Genomic DNA, 16,990 nt, shown 5'->3' with positions numbered 1-16,990 from the left:
GGATCTCTAAAGCCAACCCTGATACCAACGCCACAGAGCAACCCTGTGTGCAGATAAGGAGATGGATTCACAGCTTCCCCTCCTGAGGACAGTATGTGGTAGGGTGTGTACCGAATGCAGGTCTTTCTACCCCAAATTCCTTTCCTTTTGCTCATGCTGCAAGTCTCCCACTAGGGTCATCCAAAGCATTTCAGGTCGCGTGCACTGAGTCCTGAAGACTCCTGTGTGGAGCCCAAATTCTCCATCTCCCTTTGTATCCACACCCTTTACCATGTGCCCTGCAGCCCACATACCAAGGGGTCAAGTCTATTTCGGCACCCTTGACTCCTGGCTGCCCTTTCCAACCATGAGCCAAGTGGCCTTAGCACAAGTCTGTGCTGTCTTTAGAAACTCTGCCTGCTGGAGAATGACCACGTGGAGCAGAGCCCAGTTGTCCCAGCCCAAGCCATCCTAGCCAGCCAACCTCCAAATTTCAAGAGAGACAGCCAAGATCGGCTGAGCAGAAAAATGTACACAAAGTATACCAAGCCCAGGCTGGATCAACAGAACCATCCACCAGACATGAGAAGTAAAAATGAGTTTCAGGATGGTTTGTTACATAGCAGCGCTAGCCAATGCATTTTACTTCCCGATTTGGAAAGCCTTTGTATTTTTTCAATCTGTCCACATAGAATTTTAAATTTAGCCAAAAGATTTTTATGCTTTCTACCTATGTAAAATTTTGCTTAATCAAAAGATTTGGATGCTTTAAAACTGAACCAGTCCACTATAACCTCTGTACCATCTGCCCATTCCTGCAATCTTCACCTTCAGGGACCTATGAATGGGTTCTATGGTGTCAATAAGATGTAAAAGATGCACAACACAGAAGTTCGCTTTGGAAAAACGGACTCAAATGGAAAGATCTGGAACTCATTTATTCTCTGTTACCACCACCCAGTTCCAACAAACTGAATTTATAATGATGCATAAACTACAGCAAGGTAAACTAGAATGGGGTGAGAAAAGTGAAGGGGAAATGAAGAACCAGGCCAGGAAAGAGAACCAGAAATGAAGATCTATTGCACAGGCAACTGCTCTGAGCATTGGGCTGTTTCGTACAGACACCATATAATCTCTTCAACTGGTAACAGAATCTATGTTACTTGTGCAATCACAGCAGCAGTTTGTATCACTGGGGAATGTAATCTCTCACCACTGAAGAGCTGGAGGGATTTAGCCAGCAGCTCCTTAGAAATGTCACACAGACAGGAAAGGTGCAGAGAGGACAGTTTAGGGTCCCAGTGACTATGCTGGGTCCCTGGGCCCAGCAATGCTCTCCTATGGCATTCTTTGTTTCAAGAGCCAACAATTTCCCTGTTTGACACAAGCCGGCGTTGACTGAGGTGTTTCATTCATTAACAAAAGCATTCTACCTGCTGCAGAACACACATGTGAATCGGGATTTCTAACAGCCAGCAGAAAGAGGAAAACTTGGGGGCGGCCATTGTGGCACAGTGGGTTAAGCCATCACTTGGCATACAGTCTGAGTCCCACCTCTGCACTTCTGATCCAGCTCCCTGCTAATGCACCTTCAAAGGCAGCAGATAATAGCCCAAGTCTGTGGGGCCCTACCACCCACAAGGGAGACCCTTATGGAGTTCTGAGCTCTGTCCCACCCATGGTTGTGGTGGACATTTGCAGTCAATCAGCAAATGGAACACTGTGTGTGTGTGCACACGTGTGTGCGTATGTGCACACGCACATGTGCATGTTTCCCTCCCTGTCACTCTGCCTTTTAAATAAATAAATAAATATAGCTTATTTTTTAAAAAAGAGGAAAACCTGATAGACTTAACAATTCACTATGTCCACAAGAAAAACTACCTATACAGGAGATTCAGGAAGCAAGATCCAGAGAGAAATCGCCCCGACCTCATATAGATTTTCTATCATGTAATACAACACCACTCAATATCTTTCTAACATACAGACTACAAGTGAAATGCTTTGTCTTAGAACACACTTCAATACAGGTGGATGCCATCGAAGCAAAGTATAAACCAGGAAAAGGCAATTCTGTGGATGTGTATGGGGAGGGATATATAAAACAGTGCATGCAACCTTGGCTCTGAGGAGCTGGGCTGGTTAGGTCGAGTCTCTCAATGCAAGCTGTTGGTAGCTACTGGGCAGCAATAAGTTTGAGAATCTCATATTCTCTCAACGTGGTACTAGCCAATAATTAGCATGCAATCTACGGTCATCAATTATTAGCATTGATTCTAACCCCCTGAAATACGGCTTACGTATGTCGTCAGTATTTAAGTAGAACAACACAGGCCTTACCTGTCTAGTCACTGCAGAGCCTTGGGTGGCACTGGAGGAAACCCACACTCTCAAGTACAGAGGGACTGCGTGACCCTCTTTTGCATGTATGTCAGTAGCGGCAGCCTACAGAAAATGTGCAAAGCATCTCTCCAAATCCTCCAGGCAGCCCTGCAGCACACACGTCCCTTCAGCAAGCAAGCTCACGCTCTGCCAGGCACCCCCTCAGATGGGAGCCATCATCCTACACATTTCTCCCAACCTCATCTATCAACAATGACCTTCTGATCCAAGTCCCATTCTCTCAGCCTGTGCTATCTGACAATCTAACTCAGAGTTAGACACTAGTTCATGACACTCCTCATACTCTTTAAGTAAGTGAACAGACCTTATAGACGTTTGAATCGAATGTCTTCATTGTGCAAGAGAAATATGAATCTGAGGATGTCAGTGTATCACAGTGACAGCTAGTTAGGGATGTCATATTAAAGATAACTTAATGAGCCACCTCTCCCAGAGAATACATTTTGACAAGCACCTTTCTTCCTTGGCCAAAATGATGAGCTAGTGGAAACTGCAAGTCTTTAACAGACTGGAATGCCTATTTTGAGGTTTGTGAGACTTGTAGATATGTTATTAAATGCCACGCTTTTGGCCAATGTGTCTGGGGCCCCCAGGACAAATGACTCTACAGTTTCCCTACGTTTCAATGAACATGAAATAAAGGAGTAAGTGCTGAAACCTAACCCTGCCAAAATACTTCATAGATCCTCCCATCTCATGATCTTCCCCGAATAAGCCATCTCAAAATGAGACTCAAATCTGTAATAAATTTATAGATCAAAAGTCACCTGCTTTCTGACTACTCTGAAATGCCTTTAGTTTTTCACTCTAACCTAAAAATTTCACAGTGATACTACTTTTCCTAGAGGATACAGGCTGGAAATGAAGTGGATAACTTGCTATAAATGCTTTTATTTCATAATGCATTTTGCCTTGACACCAGAAAGCCTCTGCTCCATCAAAGAAATATTTCACAGTCCATTATAGTTTGGGATGTAAAAATCCATGCAGTGGTCCTCAGATGCTTTCTTAACACATGTTAAAGAAGGTATGAGTAACTCCGCACAAGGACAGGGTCTCTGAGTCGTGGCTACTCTCTAACCAGTAGCGCTGCAACGTCTGTAGTAAGCACCACAGTCATCCGCTGGGTCTCTTGGCCAGTTTCTGTGGCCCCAGGACTCACTAGTCCATGGTGGCCAGGAATCTGCATTTGAACAATGCCTGGGTAGCTCCCACCAGGGTGTCAGACACCATCTATCTCCCACAGCACTGAGTGATGCTGGCTTTCCATGGTGCCAATTCTGTGGAGATCATTTTGCAAATTTCAGGGTTGCAAAGTTCTTGTAACACATAATACTGGCCAGATCTTTCTGAAATTTACATATACAACCTCACAGACTTATACATGGCCCTATTACAGCTCCCAGCACCAGGACTATCAAGGCCTGGGAGCAGGGAGGGGATCGGTCAGTGAGAACTCTATGCAGTTGCCAACATTCCACCTTTTTTGAATTATGTTCACAGTAAGCTCACATGGTTAAGCTCATGCTATACATGGGGGATGGCAAAGGAGGGGCTGGTCCCCTCTTATTCTGATCATTAAACACACAGTCCTGTCACCCTAACAGGCTCCTAATTTCACAGCATTTGGTCCTCCACGTTAGTCCTTTTTTAATTTATTTATTATCTGAAAGGCAAAGAAACAGAGAGAGAGAAAGCTCCCTTCTACCTGACCACTGCCCAAAGCCGGCAACAGGTAGGGCTGAGCCAAGAACTCAATCCAGGGCCAACTCTTTGAGCCATCACCTGCTGCCTGTTAGCAGGAAGCTAGAATTGGAAGTGGAGCCAGGACTGAAATCCAGATACCCCACTATAGGATGCGTGCATCCCAAACGGTGTCTTCACTGCCCACCTCTCTGAGTTAGTCCTTACAGTAATCCTGGGATGGTATTATTCCAGAAAAGAAGACTGAAGTTCCATATAATGAAATCATTGTCCAAGGCCACAGGAACATTCGGGATGAACTGGGGGCTTCTGCCCCTCAGGGATCACCATGGCTGGCATCCCTCCTTTAACCCCCACTGCTGCCTGCCTTTCTCTCTGCCGGGGTAGGCCCCACTGCACACCTACTTTGGCATGAGGAACAGCTGCTTCCCTGGGGCTCCTGGCCACAAAGCAGTGCTGGAAAGAAAGTGACACCTGGGAGACCAAAATGGCCCCTGACAGAGAGGGGAGAGAAACATCCCCACCCTGTGGGGCTCGGAACGTGAAGGTGACTCCCCAGATTATGGATCCGAGGCTGAGTCCTGAGAACTGCAGGACACCAGGTGGGCCTCGGGGGCAGTCTCGCAAGCAAGGTCACCCTGACCACCTCCTGGCCTGCTGCCTCTCCCCCCTCACCCACACCCCAAGGCAGGCCCGAGAAACCAGAATTCCTCTCCCCCAAGAGGGATCACGGAAGCTAGAGCCTTCTCCCTGCAAAGCAGTGATGATACCTTTCTGTGCGGGAGCTGGCCCTAAGCAAACTCTCAACCCTCCTTCCAGAAGGGGTCCTGCCCCTCGCCAGGAAGGAAGGCAGGGAGGAGGGAGGAAGGGGGAAGAGGAGTGGGAGAGAAGAGGAAAGGATGGAGGGAGGGAGGGAGGGGGAGGAATCTGTGCCCTTCCATCTATGACCATTAGTTCTCAGCCTTTTGCCCAATCACACGGTCCATTCTTCTTCAAGCCTGAGTACCAAAACAGTTTTCCCTGGGTCTGCGGGTCTTCATTTCTGAAGGCTCATGTGCCACCTCCAACTTTGATTCAATAAATTCCTGATGCTTCTGTCTTGTTGAACAGCCTCCTGTTACAGGCATGTCACTGCGACCACTGTGGTGATGAGCAGGGAACGGGGTCAAGCCCTTCTGCCCGCACCACACACAGCGCATCACGCGGCTGGGTACCCACGCCCTGACTCACTGGGGACGCCACGTAGCACAGGCAGTGGTCAGGATTTCAGAGGTCAAGGGAGGAAACACAGCTTATGAGATTGTTGTCTGAGTCACCTCTTTTTATTAAGCTTCATCGCTTGAGAGAATGGCGTGCAGAATGAGGAGAGAATGGGAGCATGCCGGCTGTGGTGAAGTCGAGCCCTGTGTTATCTCGGTGCTGTCTGGGTTCCGGTAGGTAGGATTCATCCCATTCCGTATCCAAAACAAACAGTGCCAGAGATGTTATCCCCTGCCTCGGAAGCTTCCTACTCATGATACTGTGGTTCATTTAATGCACGAGTGAGTAAACCACATCTCCCCAGAGTAGGATCAGAACAAGCCCACCACGGTACATTTCATTTGCTGGTGACCAGTATTACATCAAAATTCTACTTTATAGAAATAACTGATTAATGTATGCATAGTGCACCTGATATAACCCCGGGCTTATTTTTTTACTTTTACATATGCAATTACACTTATTCCTTTTTGCCCTTAGGCTATATATACATATATATATTCATTTCCTTAGGCTATAAAATATTCATTTAAAAGGCAGAGCAATAGGGAGAGATAGACAGATCTTCCATTTGCTGGTTCACGCCCCCAAATGCCTGAAACAGCCAGGTCTGGATCAGTCTGAAGCTAGGATCCAGGAACGTCACCCAGGTCTCCCAAGTTGGTGGCAGAGGCACTGCTAACTTGGGCCATCACTGCTGCCTTCTCAGGCACATTAGCAGGAAGCTGGACTGGAAACAGAGCAGCCAGGACTCAAACCAGAGCTCCCACGTGGTATGCGTCACTGCAAGATGGGGCTCAACTGCTGTGCCACATCATCAACTCCACTTTTTCCTTTACATTTAGCAATTGAATCTCTATACACCTCTAAACTTCTAATGGCACCAAGCACTAAACCCACAGCCTGGCTGTATTGGCAAAGTTATTCCAAAAGCTTTAAAAAGTCAAATTTGACATGAAGGAAGAGAGAAAACAAAAACAGCAGTAAGCATAAATAATTTGATCTTTTTCTTTCCAAAGGAACTTCATCATTCACGCATGCAGATTTTTATTGAACAACTACTATATGCTAAAAAACACTGTTCAGTGATTTGGTTTTAGACATGATCAGCACTTATTTTATAAGAAAAATAAACCACTTTAAAATTGTATACCTAAGACATTTAGTCTATTTCAAGATGTGAGTATTCCACAATACACAATGCCTCCAGCAAATTAAACTGACCAGAGAGAGCAAATAGGCTCCATGAGAAACAGCTGGCACCAAGTACAATCCAATTCCTTTGCACCCCCACCCCCACCCCACTGCAGAAGCCCCCCTATGGACCCATTTTTCTCCAACAGCTGGAAGCAGAGGGGAAGTAACAAGGCCTCTGACTTCCACGGAAACCCCCGCTAAAATGTATTCTTTTCATTGTATGCAATAAATCTGCTTTCTGCATATTGAATAGGAAAGAAAGATTAAAATGAATATTCACCCATGTGAAAACAAACTGATGCTCTATAAGCTTTTATGCTTTGCAGCCCATAAAAAGTAAATGCTTTGCTTCTGCTTAGGCTGTTGCATGCGGAAATAAATCATTCTGTTAAACAGTGGCCTTTTTCTCCCAGGGAGATTCTAAAAACCTTATCAGTTTTGACAACTCTCTGACACCTCAACTCTTTTTCTCCCTTTCTCTCTCTCCCTCTCTCTCCCTCCCTTCCCTGTATAGCCTGCAGACATTGCCCATGTGGCCTGAGAGCCCACTCCTACCCCATGTGACCCAGTCCCAAAATAAGCACAGCCTTCTTCAGTCCTATCCTCCACCTACCTCTCTGCTTCCAAGGCCCAACACTTCGGTTTCACAGAAAGGTTTTACTAACTCATTAGTCCTCAGCGTGTTACACAGGAAAAATGAAAAATGACTGAATCAGATTTCCATGCAAAATTTTAATGACTTCTTGAATTATATACCCAAATTCTTGATCAGCACCGAAAAAAGTCATCTCTGGCAGATGCAAGCACGTTCTGTACTCACCAGCCCCTTGCACAGCTGTCACATACCTACGTGCAGCCGTTCAGCCCAGTGCCTTTTCTAGCCTACAACAAGAAGGCCCCAACGGTTAACAAGAATGCTGGCTTAGTTGGCAAATACATAACTGCTTCTTCCAGTTCCATATGCATTAGCAGCAACATAGCATAGCCGAGAAAAGCAAAGGAGAAAAAGGGTAAATGATGCCACGGCTGAGTCTCAGGGTACCTGTGGGTCAGTGCTGAAATCCAACAAACTGAGCTGCAAGCAGGGCTGTGGGAACCGCAGCATCCACTCAAGGATTTAACTTGACAATGTAGAGACTGACACACACACAAACGCACAAGTGGATGAAGGCCCAGCAGTGACCGTGCCTTTTCTTTAGCTGTAAGTGAATCCCTCGGTGGTGGAGGCTGGGCCCCTCCCGCTCGAGCAGGTGGGCCTGGGGATGCAGCTACACCTAGTGATCAGCCGCAGATGGCAGCCAGAACAGGAAAAGCCCTTTTCCACTGGTTTTTCTAGAAACGTCTGCTTGACAAAGAAATGTGTTAAATACCGCCACGCTTTCATTTACCTGGGAGTGTTAAATGACAGAGATGCAAGGATTGTCTTTTGTGGCTAAAGAAAGAGCAGACACACTTTAAATCTGAGGGGACTGCAAGAAGTTCTGGGAAAATGAATCTCACAAAAAACTCATGTATGGATTCTCAAATTTTTTCAACAAAATAATCTTTTAAGTCCACTTGCCATGGATTTTTTTTTTTTGGAATACTGTCTTAGATATACACCAAAATTTTGTTTTCTTTGATTTTGCTTTTTCTTAAGATTTATTTTATTTACTTGAAAGGCAGAGTTACAGAGAGATCTTCCATCTGCTGGTTCACTCCCCAAATGGATCCAAGGGCCAGGCCAAAACCAGGAGCCAGGAGCTTCTTTAAGGTCTCCCACATGAGTGGCAGGGGCCCAAGCACTTGGGATATCTTCCACTGCTTTTCCCAGGCACATTAGCAGGGAGTTGGATGGGAAGTGGGGCAGCCAGGACTCGAATAGGTGCCCACATGGGATGCCGGCACTGCAGGCGGCAGCTCAACCCACTGAGCCACAGTGCCAGCCTCCAACTTTGTTTTCTATCTTGGTGTTGAGCCTATTTGTGAAAACAAAGTTTCACATGTCCACATTAACACTACAAATCTTACATATGCTAATTTCCAGCTCTTTCTTGAAAAAAAAAAAGTCTCTTTTATACTTCAGATTTGGAACCTTACTACTTGACAACTTCTGAAATATGGCAACCCTACTTCCCTCCTTATCTTTGCCTATTATCACCCCCACAAAGAAAACTTATGAATGCTAAGGGATCAATATTGACAAACTATTTCAAAAAGCACTCTGAGTTGCACTTTTATTACAACAAGCCAACAATGATCTTCTCCATCAAATATCAACTCAGAGAAATTACCAACCGCTAAACATTACAGCAAAAATTTAATTAAAAGTTTACACTGTGGTAAGCACAACTATAGGGAACTGTATTTTACTTCCACAGCCGGCTAGATGGAAGATCTCCACCCCCCCACCCCAGAGAAGCCTGGTGCTTGAAATCTCACCGTGGTGGTTCCACCTAGCAGACCCACAGCAGTCTGATGTGAGTTCAGAATTTTGGGACATTTAACTGAGAGGCAAACAAGGGATCATGCATGGTATTTTTTTTTAAACCTCTGTTTCCCATTCAGCTCTTATCAAGGCAGGCTGACAACACTGCAGGGTGCGTCAGAATCCCAGGAAAGCTCATGCTAACAAATTACAGTCCTGTACCAGAGAGCCTGCAGGTGCCACAACCTGTCTCCCACTCGCCAGCATGGTCACGAACCAAGAGCACCTGGGCATGCTGTGGGCTCCTCCTGCAGGTGCTCGACCTAGGAATCCCCACAGCCAGGCCCCAGAAGGCAGTGTCTGGAAGGAAGACCCAGGCGGTGCTTGTGCTCACCCTGTTTGGAGAAGCACGGGTTCAAACCCAGCTCACCGTCCACACTGGTCCAATACCCAGGCCCGCAGCAGAGCCGCCTGAAGCCACAGAGGTGTGGGACTATCATCACTTGCTTCACATATGCATATGTTCCCTCTTCACAGCCAAGAGGGTGCAAGGACAGCGACCCCTCCCCTATAGGACCGCCAGAGCTTTCCACACCTGAGCTACAGCCCTTTTCTTCCCATTCTGTTCTCTTCTTTTTACTTCTCTCTCACACACACACAGCCCAATTATGCCCTGGCCTTGCCAGCCACCCCACCAACAGCGTTTGTGCCGGACTACAGCCTAGGAAGTTGGCTGAGTAAATCTTCCCTGCTCCCCCGCCCATGCCTGCCTGCCTTGTTTCCCTCTGCTGGGTTTCTCTGGGCTACAGGGTAAACTCGGGCTTGCGAATGACTAAACTGCAAACCACCAAGGGATTTTAGGAACCGGAGAAGATGGGTCCTCTCATAACGGAAGGCTTATGGGATTTTGTATCTTTTCAAAATGTTTCATTAGTGGTTTGAAAGACACTCGTAATTCACCCCTCACTGGCTTATCAAATGATGCTATTAACATGTCTGCTGCAGGCAGAAAGACAGTAAGGGCAGGAAGATGTGAAACTGCAATGTTGTGGGAAAGCTGGTTTTGCAAAGAGTGGAATCTTAGAGTAAAATGCATGGTGGACACCAGCCTGAAGAGAAATGTTACATTTAGAAAAATGTTGGGGGGCTGGCACCATGGTGCACTAGGTTAATCCTCCACCTGTGGCGCTGGCATCCCATATGGGTGCTGGGTTCTAGTCCCGGTTGCTCCTCTTCCAGTCCAGCTCCCTGCTGTGGACCAGGAAAGCGGTGGAGGATGCCCTAAGTGCTCAGGCCCTGCACCCACATGGGGGACCAGGAAGAGGCACCTGGCTCCTGGCTTTGGATCGGCGTAGCTCCAGCCACTGAGGCCATTTGGGGGGGTGAACCATCAGATGGAAGACCTTTCTCTCTGTCTCTGTCTCTCACTGTCTGTAACTCTACCTGTCAAATAAATAAATAAATAAATCTTAAAAAAAAAAAAGAAAAAGAAAAATGTTGGACAAGTGTAAGATTGATTAAAACGCCCATCCCACTAACTAAGCAACCTGTTATAGGATATAAAGATAATACATACTCATTCTAGTAGACTTAATGGGATGTAAAACGTAAACTGAAAGGAAATAAAACTTAACCTAAACACAGTTCCACTATCAAAATAGGTATATACAACCTAACGATTCCTACAATGTATTACACTGTACCAAAAAAAAAAAAAAAAAAAAAAAAAAAAAAAAAAAAAAAAAACAAGTAAAGCCACTGACTGGCTTTTATACAAGTGCCCCAGAAATACTTACATCCTAAACCTAACTTTTCCCAAATCCAAAGGCATGCTTCTTTGATACAAGGTTTACATAATCTGAAGTCATCATTTAAATTGCTTGTTCATTAAGGAAAGCTCATTTAGGATTACTCGAGATACAAACACACTTATCCATATATCACAGTATGTCAGTAGCTTTTTTTCTGGAAACTGTAAAATAACCCTTAGAAAGCATGAGACACTAAAACCTATAATTTTCCAGATCAGATCAATTTATTCTGCTCAAGCAATTCTTTACATACACATAACACTAAGAATGTGATAGTAATCTCTTAGCATATTTTCCTTCATGCTCACTGATCTAAACTTAAAATATTTTCTTCATATCAATTATCTCCTGAAAGCATTACAAAAATGTAAAATGTCATGAGTATAGTTATCTGAAAAAGAATAAACAAACTGCTAAACAAATCTATTCCCACTCAGTAAGGAATTCTTGAAAAGTTCCTCTTTTAAGCAGAAGAACTTCAAAAACAGCACAATGAGTTCAAGCACACCCTTTAACTGGCTCTCCTAATGGTTAACACCTTACCTAATCAGAACTGAATTATCAAAACTAAGAAACCCATGTTGGCACAATACCATAAACCGAAGCCTTTGTGCAGAGTTCACACAGCTTCACAAAGACTATTCCTCACAAGACCATTTTGAAAAATAAATCTCGCCAAGAGTCCCAAATCCACACTTCTATGTTAAGGTTTAATCTCTTCCAAACACTGTAGTTAAAACAAAGAGCCAAATCTGTTATTTCTATTTCTGCAAACCAAAACTTAATAGAATTTAACACATCAGTCTTGTCAAAACGCAGAACTAAACACGTGCTTATATAATATATATTAAAACTTGGCTTTTGAGAAACTGGGTCACAGAAGAGTAACTTGCCAATTCATGGGCTTCTCACCGTGGAAAAGACAATTTTAAGCAAAACTAAAATGATTTAACTTTCTTCTTCATGTCTTACTTTTATTCCTTTTACAAAAACCTACTTTTCCCCCTATTTTTATTTGAAAGGTAGAGAAACAGAGACAGAGAGATCTTCCATCTGCTGATTCACTTCCCAAATGACAGCAACAGCCAGAACCAGGCCAGAGCCAGAAGCCCAGGACTCAATGCAGGTGTCTAAAAACACTTGAGCCATCACCTTCTGCATTAACAGGAAGCTAGGAAAAGGAGCTGGGACTCAGACCCAGGCACTCTGATGTAGGATTCGGGCCTTCAAAGTGAGGCTTTAACCACTGTACCAAACAGCCACCCCATCAGCTGCCCTATTTTATGAACATCAAAAGCCTTGAACGACACAAAGTGAACCTCCACTATTTAGCCTAACAAATTAGAAATTTGAAAGTTGGAAAGCAATTGTTTAAGAAAATGTCCACAATACGTAAATAAAGTTCCCCGTGGGGTCCTAATTCTTTTCTCTGCCAGTAAGCTGAGCACTCTCTTTCCAATGTCTCGTATCTGCATGATGTGCAGTCCACCTCCAGAAATGCTTGATGAACTACCTTAATTCCAAGCCCACTCCAAAAGACAGCATAGGAGAGCAGGGCAGAACAGGAACAGCAGTCTGACGTATATATCTGAGCTACACAAAGAACCTCCACTCATGACTCGAACCCTCAGGATCGAGTGCACTGGGTGGAAACTGCAAGCCAAGTCTAACTTTTAAAAACCATTCCTATCCCTCTCTTTCATGCCACTCAGTTCACTCACAGTTTGAAAGTTTACAAATGATGAAGATGTACATTACATTTCATTCAACAGTTAAGTGCCTGTTAGATCTAAACTTCTAAGTTACATATTTTATGAAGACTCAAAAGGAAAAAATTTTCTTACTTTACCCTCAAGGAACTTACCATCTAATCCCTCTCTATGTGCAATTTATTCTCCTATGAGGTGAAAAGCAGCCGATTATTGCAATTGTTGGAAGAATCATAAAAAGAAATATATTTCAATGTCACTCAAAGCATCAGAATTAACTTTCCCAATATCAAAAAAAAAAAACTACCACTATAAAACATTAAATGCTTCATACTTGTACTGCCTAAAATGCAAAGTGGAAAAAAAGTAAACACAACAAACTGCAAAATATCCAATCCTTGCACACATGAAATTTGCAACTTTAAATTTTTAGAATTTCAACATTTCTAAGCAATCGCTTGGATACGGCCCTCCATTTCCCCTTTACCCACTAACACACCAGGGCAACTCTGGCTCTCCAACAGAAAAGAAAACACACTTCTTCAGCGAATGGTATGGTAACTCAAACAAATAGATTCCTTCCGAAAGAAAAAAGTATGCTGAATTTTAGCAAACACGTATTTTAGTCTTCTTCTAGATCACTTCAATCAGCCTTAACAAGAAGAGCATGAGCCGGTACTACCCAGGCTGAAATCCTTTTCGGTAATGAGGGACCCCTAGTTTAAATAAACTACGTAAATATTTGTTTCTGCCTCCTTGCACACAATTTTAAAACCCGTCACAACAATGTCTGCCGTAGTTTAAACAAATCTCAAGCAGGGAGTCATGGAGCTGATTAAAGCGAAACCCATCACGAAGGCCCCAATACTCGACTTCTCATACTAATAAGTTACAAGGCTCCCAAACTGGCGAACGCTGGCTACTCCATTATTCACTAGTAAGCACGCAGACCAAAAGCTGCATCAATTTTTATAGCAGTCAGCAGTGCATCCTCACGCTAAATGCTCTGAGCACGTGCAGATACAAGACAGTTCAGCAAACAGGAAACTTGGGGACAGGGTATCTATTGAAGTTGACGGTTTGGGTTTCAAACCCCAGAGCAATCGCTAACTTCAATTTCCATCTCCTCCCTGCGGCCAACTATGGTCAAGGGTCCCGCAGCTCAGCAAGGCTCCGTGGAGCACCCCCCCAACCCCGCCTCTGTGTACAGCCAACAATCCTCGGCTCCAGGAAAGTAAGAATTTTTATTTCCATGCGTCAGAGGGCCAAACGTCTCTAACGTGTGAAATATGCTCTTTAGGTTAACGAAAGTCTTCTTCGCCAATCTGCTTTCTTTTAAAGAGCCCAACTTATGCCTCTCGAATCAACACAGAAGCCTGTGTTGCAACCCAAGCTTCCGGCCAAGCGGAGATTTTCTTTGTTTTATTAAAAACTTAGTCCACCGCCTTCACTGTAAATACTTTAATTAACCTGATAAACAAGAAAGCGTGCGACCGCTGCCAGCGCTCGCCATCCACCCACGTGTGTTCCCCCACTCCCCCACCCCACGGGTGCTGAAGGCGATCCCGGAGGTAAACCCCGCGACACCAGCCGGGACCCGGTGCACAGGTGCTCTCCACCCGCGGCCCGCAGCGCCCCGGGAGCACCAGTCGGCGCACGCAGGCTTACGCGCGCACCGCCAGTCCACACCTTCCCAGCTAGGGCCCCGGGCCGCTGGACTGGGTCAACAAGTGCCACTGGCCTTGGCGCTCCGCTAGGGGGCCGGGGGCGGGGAGAGGGGCCTGGCCGGGCGCAGGGGCCTGGCGGCCGGCTGCTTCCTCCGTGGCTACCCGGTGCTACCGCGGGGACCGGCGAGAAACGCCCCGTCTGCACTCTGCGGAGGCAGCGCAGGGCGCCGGGGACCTGCCGAGGTCTCCAGCCGCGCAGTACGGAGGGGCGACAGGGAGGGCAGGGCACTGGGAGACAGCCGCTGGCTGCGCTGCCGCCAGCTCTGGGCGATCGCCGCGGGCGCAGCTGGGCACGGCGGCCCCAGTCGGGCCGCTACTTGGGGTCGCGGGGGACCGTGCAGCGCCCACGTCCGGCGGCTGCGGCTGGGAACTTCACGCAAAGTTTTTTGCCTGTTCCTTTCGGAGCCGGCCCGGGAATTGGAGTGGCAGCTGCCCAACCTCAAGCCCGAGCCCAGGCCGCGGAGGGACCCGGCCGAGCTTGGATCCCGACTCGGGGCTCGTCTGCTCCTCCTGCCCGAGTGCTTGGCGCCCGCCCTCCTCTCCGGCCACTCGCCCAGCGCCCGGCTACCGGGCAGGCGCAGCGCCCTGCTCGCTGTGCCCCCTGCCTGTTCCCCGATGCCCGCCTCGGCTCTGCCGCTCGGGAACTGCAGGCGTCCCCGGCGTCGGTTCCCGCCTGGGCGCTCCAGGCGCAGCAGAGGCGTCCCCGCTTACCTGAAAACGTGTCCCCCGCTGCAGTTAGCAAAAGTCCGGCCAAAGTCGCCAGGCAAGTCCCAAGTCTCATGGTGCTGAGTGCGCGCCGGGCCGCTCCCCGGCGGCGGAAGGGAGACGGCAGCTTTGGCTCCACGGCAGCGAAGAGAGAAGGGGAAACAGCCAGACACAGAGCCAGCCCCGCAAAGTGCCAACAGTTGCACAAGTCCGAACTCCGGCCGCTCCCGGGCTGCGGGGACAGGAGGTCCCGGGTCCTCCTCCCCTGCCGCTGGCCCCACTGGGCGCCTGGCGCCGCTGCGAGAGGCAGCGGAGGGCGCGCCCGCGGAGCCAAAATCCTCTCTCGGTTCCGGCGACTACACCCGCCGCCTCTCTTCTTCCCCTGCTCGGGACCCGAGCCGCCGGCGCCGGCCGTGGCGTGGCCGTGGCCGTGGCCGCGCGCGTCCTGCCCGCCGCCTCTGCTCAGGCAGCCGCGAGCCCAGCCCCAGGCGGCGGCGCGCCAATGGCCGAGCCCGCGCCGGCTGCGCGCGGGGCTCTTGCTCCCCGACTGACTGGCGGCGCCCCGCAGGCCGGCTGAAGGGAGCGCCCACGTCACGGCCACCCGGCGCCGCCGCGGCCCGCTAGAGGGCGTGAGCTCGCGCGCCCTCGCCGGCCTGCGCCCCGGCAAGAGCTGCCTTGGCACCTCCGGGAGCTTGGGGAGGGGCGGCCCCGCGGCCACCGCCACCGCCGCGGGCGTGACCCGCGCGAGAAGGAGCGGCCGCACGGTTGCCACCCTCTGCCCGTCCGCGCCACAGCCGCGTCTTCTCTTTGAGTGACTGGCTTTGGCGAGGGTGGCTGTGGAAGAGGGGCTGCGCCTCCGTCAGAAGTTTGTCCCGGGTCACGAGCCGCCAGTAGTTAGAGCGGGCGGCGGGGCGGGCCCAGCGGCCTGCAGCCCCTGGGGCGCGGCCAGGCGGCCCGGTCTCCGCCGCCTGGCGCCGGAGCGCTGTCACGGAACACGGCCGGCTGCACCCGGACTCGCCGGGCCGTGCTTCCTCCACTCCCGCGGCTGCGGGAGAGGCGGGCCAGGCGAATGCTGAGGCTCCGAAGGGCTGCGGGGCTTCTCGGCGCTGCGCGGGCGGAGCGAAGTTGGCGGGCGCCGGGAGAAGGAGCGGGAACCGCGAGCGCCAGCCAGCCTGCGCGCGGCCGGCCCCGCGGGATAGACCGGCGGCAGTTCCCGAGCCCCTGCAACCGGGACGCCCGGCGCGCTTCTGCCGCTCATGGTGCCTCGGCGAGCAGCGCTCGGAAAGCGGCGGTGGCACAGGAGCGAGGGGTTTGGACTTGTCCCAGGATCGCCGTTATCTGGTGCAGCGTGCTTGGGGGACTGGGAAAGAAGAGAGGTAGGAGTGGATCAAATACTCTGCAAGTATCTTGATTTGACATCTGGATCTGCGGTAACACTTTGAGTGAATGAATGAAATAGTTTTCAGCGCTTCAATAAAATTTTACATTTTAAGTGTAACGGTTTTTCAAATGCCCCCCCCCCCCCAATCTCACTTCGGAATACGCACCAGACAGCCTTAGGCTCCTGGCCTAGCTTACTGCGTGCCACGGAAGACTTGGGGGAGATGGATGAGAAGAAACCGGAGTAACTGCCTCTCACGGTGTTCTGGCGGTGAAACTGGCGAGGAGACAGGGCCTCGACAACAGGGTTCCCGCAGCTCTCCCGTAGGAGAGAGCCCCCTGCCCAGCCCACCGCTGCTGCCCAGTGCTTGTAGATACCTGAGAAGCCGGTAGTCCCCGAGCTCATCTTGACCCAGTCCCCTGCAGGGCCCCAGGACGAGCAGACCTGTCACCCCCACCCAGGAGCCCATCTGGGGACTCAAGGTCTGTGGCCCGTGGTATTGCAAGCAATACTCCTCTTCTTCAGGAATTCCACTTACTGGATCCTTATCTGACCTCGAGCTTAAAAGTCTGTATTAATCATTTGCTTCTTGATATGATCTTCCATCATCATGCTGCCTCTCCTCGCAAATGTATACTTGTTGAGCCTTTAATTGCAAAAGTGAAAATCTGAAGTCTCAGCCAGGGGAGCCTCCTACCTCA

At 48.8% G+C, this 16,990-nt stretch overlaps 1 protein-coding gene across 4 annotated transcripts in view; it reads right to left on the bottom strand.

Annotated features, from left to right (window-relative positions):
- Positions 1–15,397, bottom strand: part of PTPRM (protein tyrosine phosphatase receptor type M) — an 869,082-nt gene extending 853,685 nt beyond the window's left edge. For all 4 annotated transcript variants that reach the window (XM_008261054.4, XM_008261055.4, XM_051852140.2 and 1 more), the window contains exon 1: positions 14,915–15,397. In XM_008261054.4, the coding sequence (XP_008259276.1) occupies positions 14,915–14,984 (70 nt within the window). In that variant the 5' untranslated portion in view covers positions 14,985–15,397. The remainder of the gene's footprint in view (positions 1–14,914) is intronic.
- Positions 15,398–16,990: the final 1,593 nt, after the last annotated feature.

The sequence above is a fragment of the Oryctolagus cuniculus genome, chromosome 10 (assembly GCF_964237555.1).
Source record: "Oryctolagus cuniculus chromosome 10, mOryCun1.1, whole genome shotgun sequence".
Classification (NCBI taxonomy): domain Eukaryota; kingdom Metazoa; phylum Chordata; class Mammalia; order Lagomorpha; family Leporidae; genus Oryctolagus; species Oryctolagus cuniculus.
The sequence above is the reverse complement of the archived record's forward strand: the minus strand, read 5'-3'. Positions and strand labels throughout refer to the sequence as shown.